At 35.5% G+C, this 12,614-nt stretch overlaps 1 protein-coding gene across 9 annotated transcripts in view; it reads right to left on the bottom strand.

The window, feature by feature from the left end:
* Nucleotides 1-133: 133 nt before the first annotated feature.
* The window catches only part of mical3a (microtubule associated monooxygenase, calponin and LIM domain containing 3a), a 117,226-nt gene continuing 104,745 nt past the window's right edge, over nucleotides 134-12,614 (bottom strand). For all 9 annotated transcript variants that reach the window (XM_067420164.1, XM_067420153.1, XM_067420152.1 and 6 more), the window contains 2 exons: nucleotides 7,134-7,207; nucleotides 134-1,940 (listed from right to left, as the gene is read on the bottom strand). In XM_067420164.1, coding sequence (XP_067276265.1) covers nucleotides 1,756-1,940; nucleotides 7,134-7,207 — 259 coding nt within the window. In that variant the 3' untranslated portion in view covers nucleotides 134-1,755. The remainder of the gene's footprint in view (nucleotides 1,941-7,133; nucleotides 7,208-12,614) is intronic.

Genomic DNA, 12,614 nt, shown 5'->3' with positions numbered 1-12,614 from the left:
AAAGTTCTTGAATAAAGCCTGCACATTAAGTGATGTTGAAGTAATACCATCTTCCAAAAGTGTGTAAAACAGTAATAAAAAACCCACTGCACGCATTGTAATAAATAAAAATAATTACAAGAATGAGTCTTCATTTGTAACAACTGCATTGTTTATTGCCTCTGCATACATCCAACACTATATGCAAATCAGCAACATAAAGCATTTTCAAGACCCAACATATTTTTTTAAAAATTAGGATTGATTTACTTTACATATAATACATTTTTCACACGTTAATAAATACCATAAAATCTGTCAAACATTTTACAGTCTAAATAACTATCGGTGACCATGTGTTTTCATTCACAGTTATCTGTACTTACAAGTCAAACAAACAAAAAGAAGAAGGAAAAAAAAAAACAAATCTGTGCCCATCTATACAGCTCAACAGTGACTAAAATGAAATGTACACTTAGGAAGAAGGCATGTTCCTTTGCAATATCGAGGTTTCCTGTTCCAAATCGAGCATTACTACAAGCTCCTGCTGTTAATCAGCACCGGTGTCGGTCGACAGTGCTGGAACGTTTTCATATGATATCAAAATTTACAAAGACAATTATAAATAACACACTCTGCAAACGTAAGTAAACTCTGTGGATGTGAGGAGAGTTGCATTAAAAGTTAAAAAGGCATGTTGCTCCAAACCTGGAGAAAGTGGAAAATACAACATCAAACCGGTGGCAGATAATTAAATGCGAAAATGGGCACCATCTCCATTTGATTTGATACTAAATAAAGTCAGAAAATCTGTGGGTGCATTAACTGTTCTTGAAACCACTGACCAACCAACAAAATGCATTTGATTGTATATCAATATATATTGTGTGTATATATATTCTTTGAACTATCTGCATTGAGGAAGTTTATATACTAATATATACTCAACTGCTTTATGTAAACTATAGTACAAGTATCAGATATTCATGGTTGATAAATGATTGTAAACTGTTTTTAGGATATGTGTGGTAACACCACTTGAGACAATAGAAACCGACATCAGTGAAGTACGTAACATCGAGAACTTTTCGCTCCCAGCGTACACCAATATCTATAATATCAAGTGGCTACTGACGAATTCGAAAATGTTACAATTGTCAATGCTACAAACACACGTGCCGGTTGCTGAGGGTGTGGGAATTACAGAAGTCCATCAGATGCTTATGTGAACCACACCTAAAGACTTCATTCATCTGTTGCATGGAGGTCGGACGCTTACAGTGCGCTATAAAGTATTAAACAGGAGAGGAGTGCGATTGGAAAGAAACAGCTGAGCTTTTTCAGTCAGTAGTCAAGGTAGAAAACGCATTATAGGAAATCAAGTCCAAACGTCTGTCATCACTGAAAACGTAACAGTTGATTGACCAGACATTCTATGAAAAACAAGATCATTAGTCTCAGACTTCCTCAACATCAGCAGGATTGATATGTCCCTTTTCAAGACCCTCAAAAAAATGTATGCACTCTCTCATTCTGACTGAGAGAACGACTCGGATGGAACCAATGCCTTGGTTGGCGAGGGACGAAACGTGCCAGGAGAACTCGTAAACATCATCACGGTGCTCATGAGTGGATTTGTAAACGTTGTTGACATGCCCAAAAAAAAAAAAAAAAAAAAACAGGGGGCAGGCAGAACGATTCTTCCTGCAATTTTTTACATTCCCTGCGGTGGAACTGGGAAACGCTGGCGGTCAGAACCATTTCACTGTTGTTATGCTAAGCCCAGTTGAGACCGAATCCCTTGGAGAGCATCACCGCCTCCAGGTCCTTATCCTCCTCTTTCTCCCTAAGTCTCTGCTCCTCCAGTAGTGCCACGAGAGAATCTCTTTGCTCGACTACCTCTAACATCTCATTCAGAATCTGCTTCTCCTCCGCCAGCTCTTCCTCGGTCTTCAGATGGTCTGTAAAGAGTGAAACACAGATTTAAGCTCATTTAAAGATAACAACCCTGCATCACTATTCATAGTTTTCAGTCACGTGACTGTCGCGGAGCCTTGGAGGGCAAAAGAACTTCATTCAACTACAGCACAAGCCTATCAAATTTCCATCTTAAAACAAAAATGTGAACAAAATGCACATTTTGGGCACTTATAATCCATATACAGCACCTGCTGCAGCATTTCAATCACTAAAAACAGCGGGACGTTTTTAAAACGCTAAAGTGAAAAACGCTAAAGGGTGAATTGCACCAATAAGGATTCAATTAAAGCTACACTGTGTGATATTTTCCCCCATCTAGTGGTGAAAAGGTATATGACCATCCAGGGAATAATTTTGATTTCATTTTAACTCCTACGGTGGCCGATTTAGTCCAAGATTAACATGGCTTCCAGTTCGACCTCGTTCATGACTGCCATCGAGTGTTAAAATGCGAAACTTGAATTTATGGGTATGTCCCTCTTTGTCTAATGTACTTTCAAGATGGAGGGGCAACATGGCGACCAGCATTCAAACCCCTCACCGGTATGTATTTTTAATGGCATATTATAAACTTACGAGAATACTTTATAACTTGAAAGAAGTAAATATACATTAATGAGCACATATATTTTTGAAAGAACTAAGTGTTTTTAGCTAAGAATAAACTAAAAAAGTTACACAGTGTAGCTTTAAGCAAAGTTTAACGCTAATCCATGATTTGTTGAAATGGGTTTTATTTTAAATCGTGTTGTTGCACAACTTCATTTAAAAAAACGATTTATTACGCAGTAAAACCGTTATAGAGCGGATCAAGCAGCAGACGGAGGGTGAAACGACGACAGGCTATGGAATCTGTATTAATGCAACCCACCGTTAAAGTGCCTTAATGTAATATAACAGTGATATTAAAATATCAAATTCAATTTACAACTTTTTGATGACCCATACTATGAACAAGTAGATGAGCCAAGAATATGAACACAATGGGTTATCTTTGAAATGGGTTTTGATGGTAAAAACACTTCACAAGAACACTTCTCGTGTTGCACTAATATTCTGTGTTCATCTGCTTTCCTGTACAAAGCATGCCACATCAATAAGGTGTATATTGAATTTGGTATTTTAATATCACCATCTTACTGCATTAATACTGACTACAAACCTAGAAAAATGACTGGCACTCAATGGAGGAAAGCCTTGTTATGCCCTCCAGGTAGGCGTCCCTATAAGCGTGTGACAACACGTGAAAACTATGAATAGCTGAATGAAATTCAATACTTGTTTCTTATTCATTTTAGTGTACCAATTCCAAAAATAGTGTCTGTTTTGCTCTAGTACATCACATTTTTTCCCCTCCAAAATATGTGCATGGCACTGCTGTTTTGAAGTTTTGATTCCTATCTTCCTCTTAGCCAGGTTACAACTTTTTGCTCAATTCTCAGCTGATTTTCACATTTTATGGGTGCTTTACTACATTGTTTAAAAAAAAAAAAAAAAAAATTATATATATATATATATATATATATATATATATATATATATATATATATATATATATATATATATATATATATATATATATATATATATATCACAAACATTTCTTTTTCCTTCAGGATTAACATTTATATGCTTAGTGTGCCCAACACTTGGGCAAAAGGTTAATCTTATCTGAATATAACAAAAGGTGAAATGAACCTAGTCGGATGTCTTAATATACAGTATAAATTTATGACTGAGCAACAAAGGTCATAAAAAAGTTTAATCAAGAAATCCAGATTATCTTGTACCTAGTAACACAAGGGTTTGCTGAATTACACATATGAAAAACCAATCATATTGTAGAACAATAATGTAATGAATCATGTCACCTTTTCCATGCTCCTATTCTATAAAAACTGTTTATACTCTTTTTGTTGGTGGGATTCTCTCTGAAATGGGTCCGATATCCTCCTGGCTGTGCTTAAAGCATATTTAAAGGCATTGTCTGCAAATGCTTTGCAGCAGGTAAGTGAAACACTGGACTTCTTAATCCCAAGTGATAGTGTTCATAGGGGACAGCAGATTAAGATATGCGCTAGAGGACACATTTGTTGACTGGAGATCCCCCATGTTAACTTAAAGGCATAGTTCACCCAAAAGTGAGAATTCTGTATTTACCGTAAATCCTCTAATATTGGCCTGTATTCCATTAGCTTCCGGGTCTCCAACATTGGCCGGTCTCGCGTTCACCGAAGGTAAATAAAGGCCGGTCTCTAATAGCGGCCGAGGCTATTATTAGAACCAACGTTCAGTGGCGTAGCCAGCAGACGGGCCTGACGGGCACAGGCCGCCCACTATGATGATAGGCCCAATCAATGATAGATTGATTCATGATGTTATGAATCAATAGCCTAATTATCACCGTGGATGGTTAAGTGTTTACAATGCACTTCTGGTAGCCTGTGTTTGCTACGTATTTGTTACCATATTTCTACACTGGAATTTAGCCTGAATTACCGGTATTTGTTGTTAATGTTCTGTATGCATACCATAATGTGGTAACGGTACGTTTTCAATAAATGAACCTAGTATTTTATAGGTTGAAATAGACGCAAAATCTCATTTTTATTAATTCTACTGGTAGTTTGATTCGCTCAAATAGAAATTGAGGTCTGCCTCTAATTCTGGCCTCCTTCCAATAAAGGCCTGGAGCGCGATGCGCTCGAGTAAAATAAAGGCCCGGGCCTATATTAGAAGATTTACGGTACTCACCCTCAAGTTATTCCAAATCTGTACAAGTTTCTTTGTTGTGCTGAACACAAAAGAAGGTATTTGGAAGAATGTTTGTAACCGAGCAAAGAGAGCTACCATACTATTGCAGTTTACTATTACTATTTACTATATACAGCAATCCTTAAGTTAAATTTACTACTTTTTAATACCTTTTTTACTACCTTCAGAATATTTTTTAAAACCATCACGACACTGAATTGCAAGTGTTAATCAGCGACCTTTCTATTATTTACACAGATTTTGACATAAATAACACACAAAAAAGAATAGATTTAGAATCGACACCAGGAGGAAATCTGTTATAAGTTATCATTCAGACAGTAAAATAGATCTCAACGTTCAAAAAGGTTGGTTAAGGAGAAGCATTACTGCATACACATTTGATTTCAATTAATAATTGGTAATTCAGCAATTCAATTATTTAGTTTTTTTTTTTTTCAACAACAAAACCTGAGCCAAATATTACATTTCTATAACTGTGATAAGTTGTTGAATTTAACAAAATACTAAAAACTAGTGCTGTCAATCGATTAAAAACTTTAACTAGATTAATCACATTTTTTTTTCTGTGATTAATCGCAAATAAAAAAAAATTTTTTGTACGTTTTTAATATAATGATTTCACAGTTAATCAAATTAATGTAGAAACAACATAAAGACGGTATATTTTAAATACTTGTTTAAATGGCATCTTTTTATGAATGAAGGCCAGTATTACTGATATTAATACAGTTACTGATTTTTTATTTTTTTTTACATTTATTATTATGCTTCAAAAATATAACAGTTTTTAATTTAAGTAAACTTAAAACAATGCTAACATAAACCCATAATAAATGTCATGCTTACTCCGGCCCTTCCTGTCTTAAAGGTTAGGAAATATACAGAAATTTAATAAAGTTATCAAAGTTATATGCAGTCTGCACTGCATAAACTATAAATTAAATAGTTAATCTTTATTAAAGCTACAAAAGTTTAGTCAAGAGCAGTGAGTCCTTTTCTCTGTTCCCTTTGTTCTTTAACTTTACAGACAGGAAGCTTTATTGGCTGCTGTCCCTTTAAGAGCAGACAGCCACGCGGATCTCACTGACATATATACTGTCTATGGATCGCGCCTCATTCTCTCAACTCTTTTTGTTAATTTTAGACTTTATATAAATCATTTAAGATTGCTCTTATGAGGATAGTCGTTGAAGATATGCCCTGAAGCAAGTCTAAAATAAAACTTAAGCCAGCCACTTCTGTTGAGCGCGCGGTGTTCTGAGATGATGCCGAACGAACACTGAATATGACGTCAGAATCAAGCATACGTTGAGACGGAGACGAAAGATCTTTGATTATGTGCCCAGATAAGCTAAGGCCCATATTTAAACGAACTAACGCGAACGTTTTCAATCAGATAGTTTCAATCAGAATAGGACACCTGATAGTCTGAAAAAATAATACCTAATTTGGAAAAAAATAATACCTCTGAGACCACATTTAACACTTTTAATGGCCTTAAATTTGACAAATTTGATTTATCACTTTTTAATACTTTTTAAAACTCCACGGACACCCTGTATTGAAAGAAATTGATGACAGTATTTTCATTTTTGGGTGACCTATCCCTTTAAGTCAGGTGTCTAGGGGAATTTCTACCGCAATATCCAAAAAGAAAATTAAACATTTAGCAAATTTGACATTTTGCATACTTTTTTTGTTACTGAACATTCATTTTTGTCACTTTTGAAATGTGACTGCTTTCGTTATTAAGTGCATTAAAGCTGATATACACACTAGGGCTGCAACAACTAGTCGATAAAATCGATAATAATCAAAAATGAAAATCATCATCAACGATTCTCACTAACGATTAGTCGGGTCCACCAGTCGCGTCGAATTACAGCACCGAATAACGCATTTCTATGGACATGCATCTAAAAATCATTTATTTTTTATTTTAAGTGTCAAGCGAATGCATTAGCGTTTAACATACCCTGTCATGTACTTTGAGTGCGTACGCAGCGCAAAACGTTAATTTTACAGGTTATGGCCACTGATCTAGAGAACAGTGGTTATATAGTTCTCTGAAAAATGTTACTAGTTCAAGTGAGTATTTACATTTTGCATGAAAGTGGGTCAGTCTGACTGACATTACAGTTCAAACTCAGGGTGCGCATGCGTATCATACATAAGGAACGCAGACGATATATATATATAAAAACTTAAAAACATAATACTTACTGTGAAAACTGCAAAGGATAAAACTTTTTAATTTACATTATTTTAACTTAGCATCATCCAAATTAGGTAATATTAGGCGTTTATGCTAATTTCTTCAAGATGCAGTGGTGTGTAGTGCATATAATTCTGCTGGTGTTAAAATATGATCAGGCCTATACTTGGGAACAAAGTACCATCAACTGCCATGCGTTCTCGTAGTTCCTGTTGCAGTCGACTCTGTCTGTCCTCCAGCTCCAGCTCACGGGCACTGCAGAGAGAAAGAGGATCAAGTAGAATTAAATGGGAGAAGAGGGCAAATTACTGCTAAACTGTAGAGTTTGTATAAGGTACTTTTGACCTTAGAAAATAGAAAATAGAAAAATCTTTGATGTTCAAAGATGTTGGATTCTTTGATGCCCCACATGGACCTCAAGAAAACATCTGCCATTAAAGCACCATAATGCCCACACAAACACAAAGTGTGGATGAGCAGATGCGCCTTTAAGCGGGGTACTTTGAGAAGAACTATTGCAAATCTTCGTTATTAAACTTCATGCACTGTTAATAAAATACTGCCCGGTAATTATATTCATATTATGGTTACTAAATTGATATTTCTAAAATGCTATTCCATTTTGTCTAAATAAATGTAAAGTAATATTTCAAATTTAACAATTTAAATGCTACAAATTAAATTAAGCATCACAAATTATAATGTACAGAATAAAAAAATGGATATTCATTTTGAGATTTTGATGATTATTAAATTTAGTTTTTAAAGGGTTAGTTCACCCAAAAATAAAAATTTTCATTAATTACTTAACCTCATGTCGATCGACACCCTTAAGACCCTTAAATCCGATGGCTCAGACAGGCCTGTATTTACACTAATGTCATTTCCTCTCTCAAGACCCATAAAAGGCACTAAAGATGTTGTTACAAAGCCCATCTCACTACAGTGGCTCTATGATAATTTTATGAAGCGACGAGAATAGTTTTTGTGCACAAAAAAAACCTAAATAACGACTTATATAGGGATGAGCTGATTTCAAAACAAAGCTTCGAACCGTTATGAATCAGAGTATCAAATCATGATTCAGATCGACAAAGTCACGTGATCTCAGCAGTTTGACACGTGATCCAAATCATGAATCGATACACTGATTCATAACCGTTCTAAGCTTTGTTGTGAAATCGGCCCACTGTAGTCACTGTAGTGAGATGGGCTTTGTAACGACGTCTTTAGTGCCTTTTATGGGTCTTGAGAGAGGAAATGACATTGGTGTCAATAGCCCCGTTTCCACCAAAATTACCCGGAACAATTTGTACCAGGAACTTTTTTACAGGAACTTTTCTCCCCCCCAGACCTGCAGCTGTCTGCGTTTCGACCGCGATAAAGTTCCGAGAAGATTAGGCAAATTAGTCCGGTGATGTAGGACTGCGCGCGACTGATCCTCCAAGTGACGGACAGTAGGGCTGTCACTTTATATTTGATATTCGAATATGCATTTTAAGATGACGTGAAATATCCGTAATCGAACTATAAATAAACTATCCGGTTTTTAAAGTGCCATGTAGTGCAATTTTTTACTGTCGGTGCGTTTACATGGAGCACTAACCAACGTTAGCTGTAATCGGTTTAAAAGTCCAATCTGAAGGAAAATGCTCCATATTAACACCTCAGTCGTAATAAAAAAGCCCAAACTGAATGAAATTTTAATCGTTTTGAGATAGGTGGATAAACCTTTTCATGAATCGATCAAACGAAACATTTCACCATGTAAATGACCTGACCGGATTACTTCTAGACAAAAAAGTTTGATGACAAACTTTAAGTTGGCTTGGAAGAGAGTTGATCAGAAAGTTTGAAAAGGTTTGAAATAGTTTAATAAGTTTAAAGTTTAAAATAGTTTAATAAGTTTAAAGTTTAAAAGAGTTTAATAAGTTTAAAGTTTGAAATAGTTTAATAAGTTTATATTAATATGAGTTTAAATGAGAGATAGATGAGTTTAAATGATAGATAGATGAGTTTAAATGAGAGATAGATAGATGAGTTTAAATGAAAGATAGATGAGTTTAAATGATAGATAGATGAGTTTAAATGAGAGATAGATGAGTTTAAATGAGAGATAGATGAGTTTAAATGAGAGATAGATGAGTTTAAATGAGAGATAGATGAGTTTAAATGAGATAGATGAGTTTAAATGAGAGATAGAGGAGTTTAAATGAGAGATAGATGAGTTTAAATGATAGATAGATGAGTTTAAATGAGAGACAGATGAGTTTAAACGAGAGATAGATGAGTTTAAATGATAGATAGATGAGTTTAAATGAGAGATAGATGAGTTTAAATGATAGATAGATGAGTTTAAATGAGAGATAGATGAGTTTAAATGATAGATAGATGAGTTTAAATGAGAGATAGATGAGTTTAAATGATAGATAGATGAGTTTAAATGAGAGATAGATGAGTTTAAATGAGAGATAGATGAGTTTAAATGAGAGATAGATGAGTTTAAACGAGAGATAGATGAGTTTAAATGATAGATAGATGAGTTTAAATGATAGATAGATGAGTTTAAATGATAGATAGATGAGTTTAAATGAGAGACAGATGAGTTTAAACGAGAGATAGATGAGTTTAAATGATAGATAGATGAGTTTAAATGAGAGATAGATGAGTTTAAATGATAGATAGATGAGTTTAAATGAGAGATAGATGAGTTTAAATGAGAGATAGATGAGTTTAAATGAGAGATAGATGAGTTTAAATGAGAGATAGATGAGTTTAAATGAGATAGATGAGTTTAAATGAGAGACAGATGAGTTTAAATGAGAGATAGAGGAGTTTAAATGAGAGATAGATGAGTTTAAATGATAGAATGATTAAAAATTAAATGATTATGTTCCTGCGGTCTAAACACACCGAGTACCACCCAAAGTTCCTGGTTCCTGGGTAAAGTTCCTGTGGTGGAAACGGGGCTAATGAAGGCCTGTCTGAGCCATCGGATTTCAATAAAAAAATATCTTCATTTGTGTTCCGAAGATGAACAGAAGTCTTACGGGTGTCAAACAACATGAGGGTGAGTAATTAATGACAGAATATTTGGGTGAACTAACCCTTTAAATTGTTAATGTATTAAAGATGAACTTAAACAAGCATTTCTACATTTATGAAAGCTAAATGTAGAAATAGTAGGGAAAAAAGCATGCACAATTACATATTCAATACTGACCGATTGAACTTAGAGCTGATGAGAAATGTGACAGCCAAAAAATGCAATATTATTAAAACCCTCTTCTCATGGACAACCACACTTTTTTTCTTGAAGAAACTGTTCCTTTGTAATAACTGGGTTTTGTTGATGAAACTGAACCCAAATGTATGGGCCATTTGGTGCTCGTCTTTACAAACACAGATGCACAGTTGATTGCATCTGAGGCACAGTCACTGTGTAATTGCTCCTTGTATTCACACAAATGTAAATAGAACAGAACAGAATCTAATAAATGCATGTGGCAAAATCATTCAGCACCATGCCGTTGCCTACAGCAAATGTGCCTGTTAGAGATCATCACTTATTCTTGTTTAGAAATAGGTGTTTGTTCCTTTTGCAGAATAAATAAAAACATCCAGACAATACACTTGAGTATGCTACACTTTTGTATTTGAAAATAATAAATAAGATTCCAATACATTAACATGCAGGATTTTTTTAATCGTTTCAATAAAAATATATATACACATACACAGTGCCTTGTGAAAGTATTCGGCCCCCTTGAACTTTGCAACCTTTTGCCACATTTCAGGCTACAAACAAATAATTTTTTTGTGAAGAATCAACAACAAGTGGGACACAATCATGAAGTGGAAAAAAATGTATTGGATATTTCAAACTTTTTTTAACAAATCAAAAACTGAAAAATTGGGTGTGCAAAAGTCGCTTGGGGTATGTCTCTATCAGTTTTGCACATCGAGAGGCTGACATTTTTGCCCATTCCTCCTTGCAGAACAGCTCGAGCTCAGTGAGGTTGGATGGAGAGCGTTTGTGAACAGCAGTTTTCAGTTCTTTCCACAGATTCTCGATTGGATTCAGGCCTGGACTTTGACTTGGCCATTCTAACACCTGGATATGTTTATTTTTGCAACGTTCCATTGTAGATTTTGCTTTATGTTTTGGATCATTGTCTTGTTGGAAGACAAATCTCCGTCCCAGGCTCAGGTCTTTTGCAGACTCCATCAGGTTTTCTTCCAGAATGGTCCTGTATTTGGCTCCATCCATCTACCCATTAATTTTAACCATCTTCCCTGTCCCTGCTGAAGAAAAGCAGGCCCAAACTATGATGCTGCCACCACCATGTTTGACAGTGGGGATGGTGTGATCAGGGAGATGAGCTGTGTTGCTTTTACGCCAAACATAACGTTTTGCATCGTTGCAAGTTCAATTTTGGTTTCATCTGACCAGAGCACCTTCTTCCACATGTTTGGTGTGTCTCCCAGGTGGCTTGTGGCAAACTTTACACAACACTTTTTATGGATATCTTTAAGAAATGGCTTTCTCCTTGCCACTCTTCCATAAAGGCCAGATTTGTGCAGTATACGACTGATTGTTGTCCTATGGACAGAGTCTTCCACCTCAGCTGTAGATCTCTGTAGTTCATCCAGAGTGATCATGGGGCTCTTGGCTGCATCTCTGATCAGTCTTCTCCTTGTATGAGCTGAAAGTTTAGAGGGACTGCCAGGTCTTGGTAGATTTGCAGTGGTCTTATACTCCTTCCATTTCAATATTATCACTTGCACAGTGCTCCTTGGGAGTTTTTAAGCTTGGGAAATCTTTTTGTATGCAAATCCGGCTTTAAACTTCTCCACAACAGTATCTGGGACCTGCCTGGTGTGTTCCTTGTTCTTCATGATGCTCTCTGCGCTTTAAACGGACCTCTGAGACCATCACAGTGCAGGTTCATTTATACGGAGACATTATTACACACAGGTGGATTCTATTTATCATCATTAGTCATTTAGGTCAACATTGGATCATTCAGAGATCCTCACTGAACTTCTGGAGAGTTTGCTGCACTGAGAGCCCAATTTTTCAGTTTTTGATTTGTTAAAAAAGTTTGAAATATCCAATAAATTTCGTTCCACTTCATGATTGTGTCCCACTTGTGGTTGATTCTTCACCAAAAATTACAGTTTTATATCTTTATGTTTGAAGCCTGAAATGTGGCAAAAGGTCGCAAAGTTCAAGGGGGCAGAGTACTTTCGCAAGGCACTGTATGTGTGTGTGTGTGTGCATCAAAGTCCAAACACCCCAACCCTAAAAATGTTATTGCCAATACTAGCTGGATCAGAAAATATTTCTCTCACAGTCAGCTGTTGTCAACAAAGAACCATAGTGCATCTGATGTGACGGGCATAAAAATGGCTTGACGTTGGATGTTTGACATTCATGAATGTAGGGACCTATCTATCTAAAGTTACATAGAACATTGTATACATGTTTCTAACTTGAATAGCATTTGAAGTGAATAGTTTACAGTGATAAAACCAACTGTAAAGAGTCATCTAGGTATCAATGCATACCTTTTAGATTTTTGATATTTCAATCAAATTAACTGTCAAATCACATGAAAGTATAGATATGGATGGGCATGTATTTTACACAAGGCAAATA

Source organism: Pseudorasbora parva, chromosome 16, assembly GCF_024679245.1.
Source record: "Pseudorasbora parva isolate DD20220531a chromosome 16, ASM2467924v1, whole genome shotgun sequence".
Taxonomy (NCBI): domain Eukaryota; kingdom Metazoa; phylum Chordata; class Actinopteri; order Cypriniformes; family Gobionidae; genus Pseudorasbora; species Pseudorasbora parva.
The sequence above is the reverse complement of the archived record's forward strand: the minus strand, read 5'-3'. Positions and strand labels throughout refer to the sequence as shown.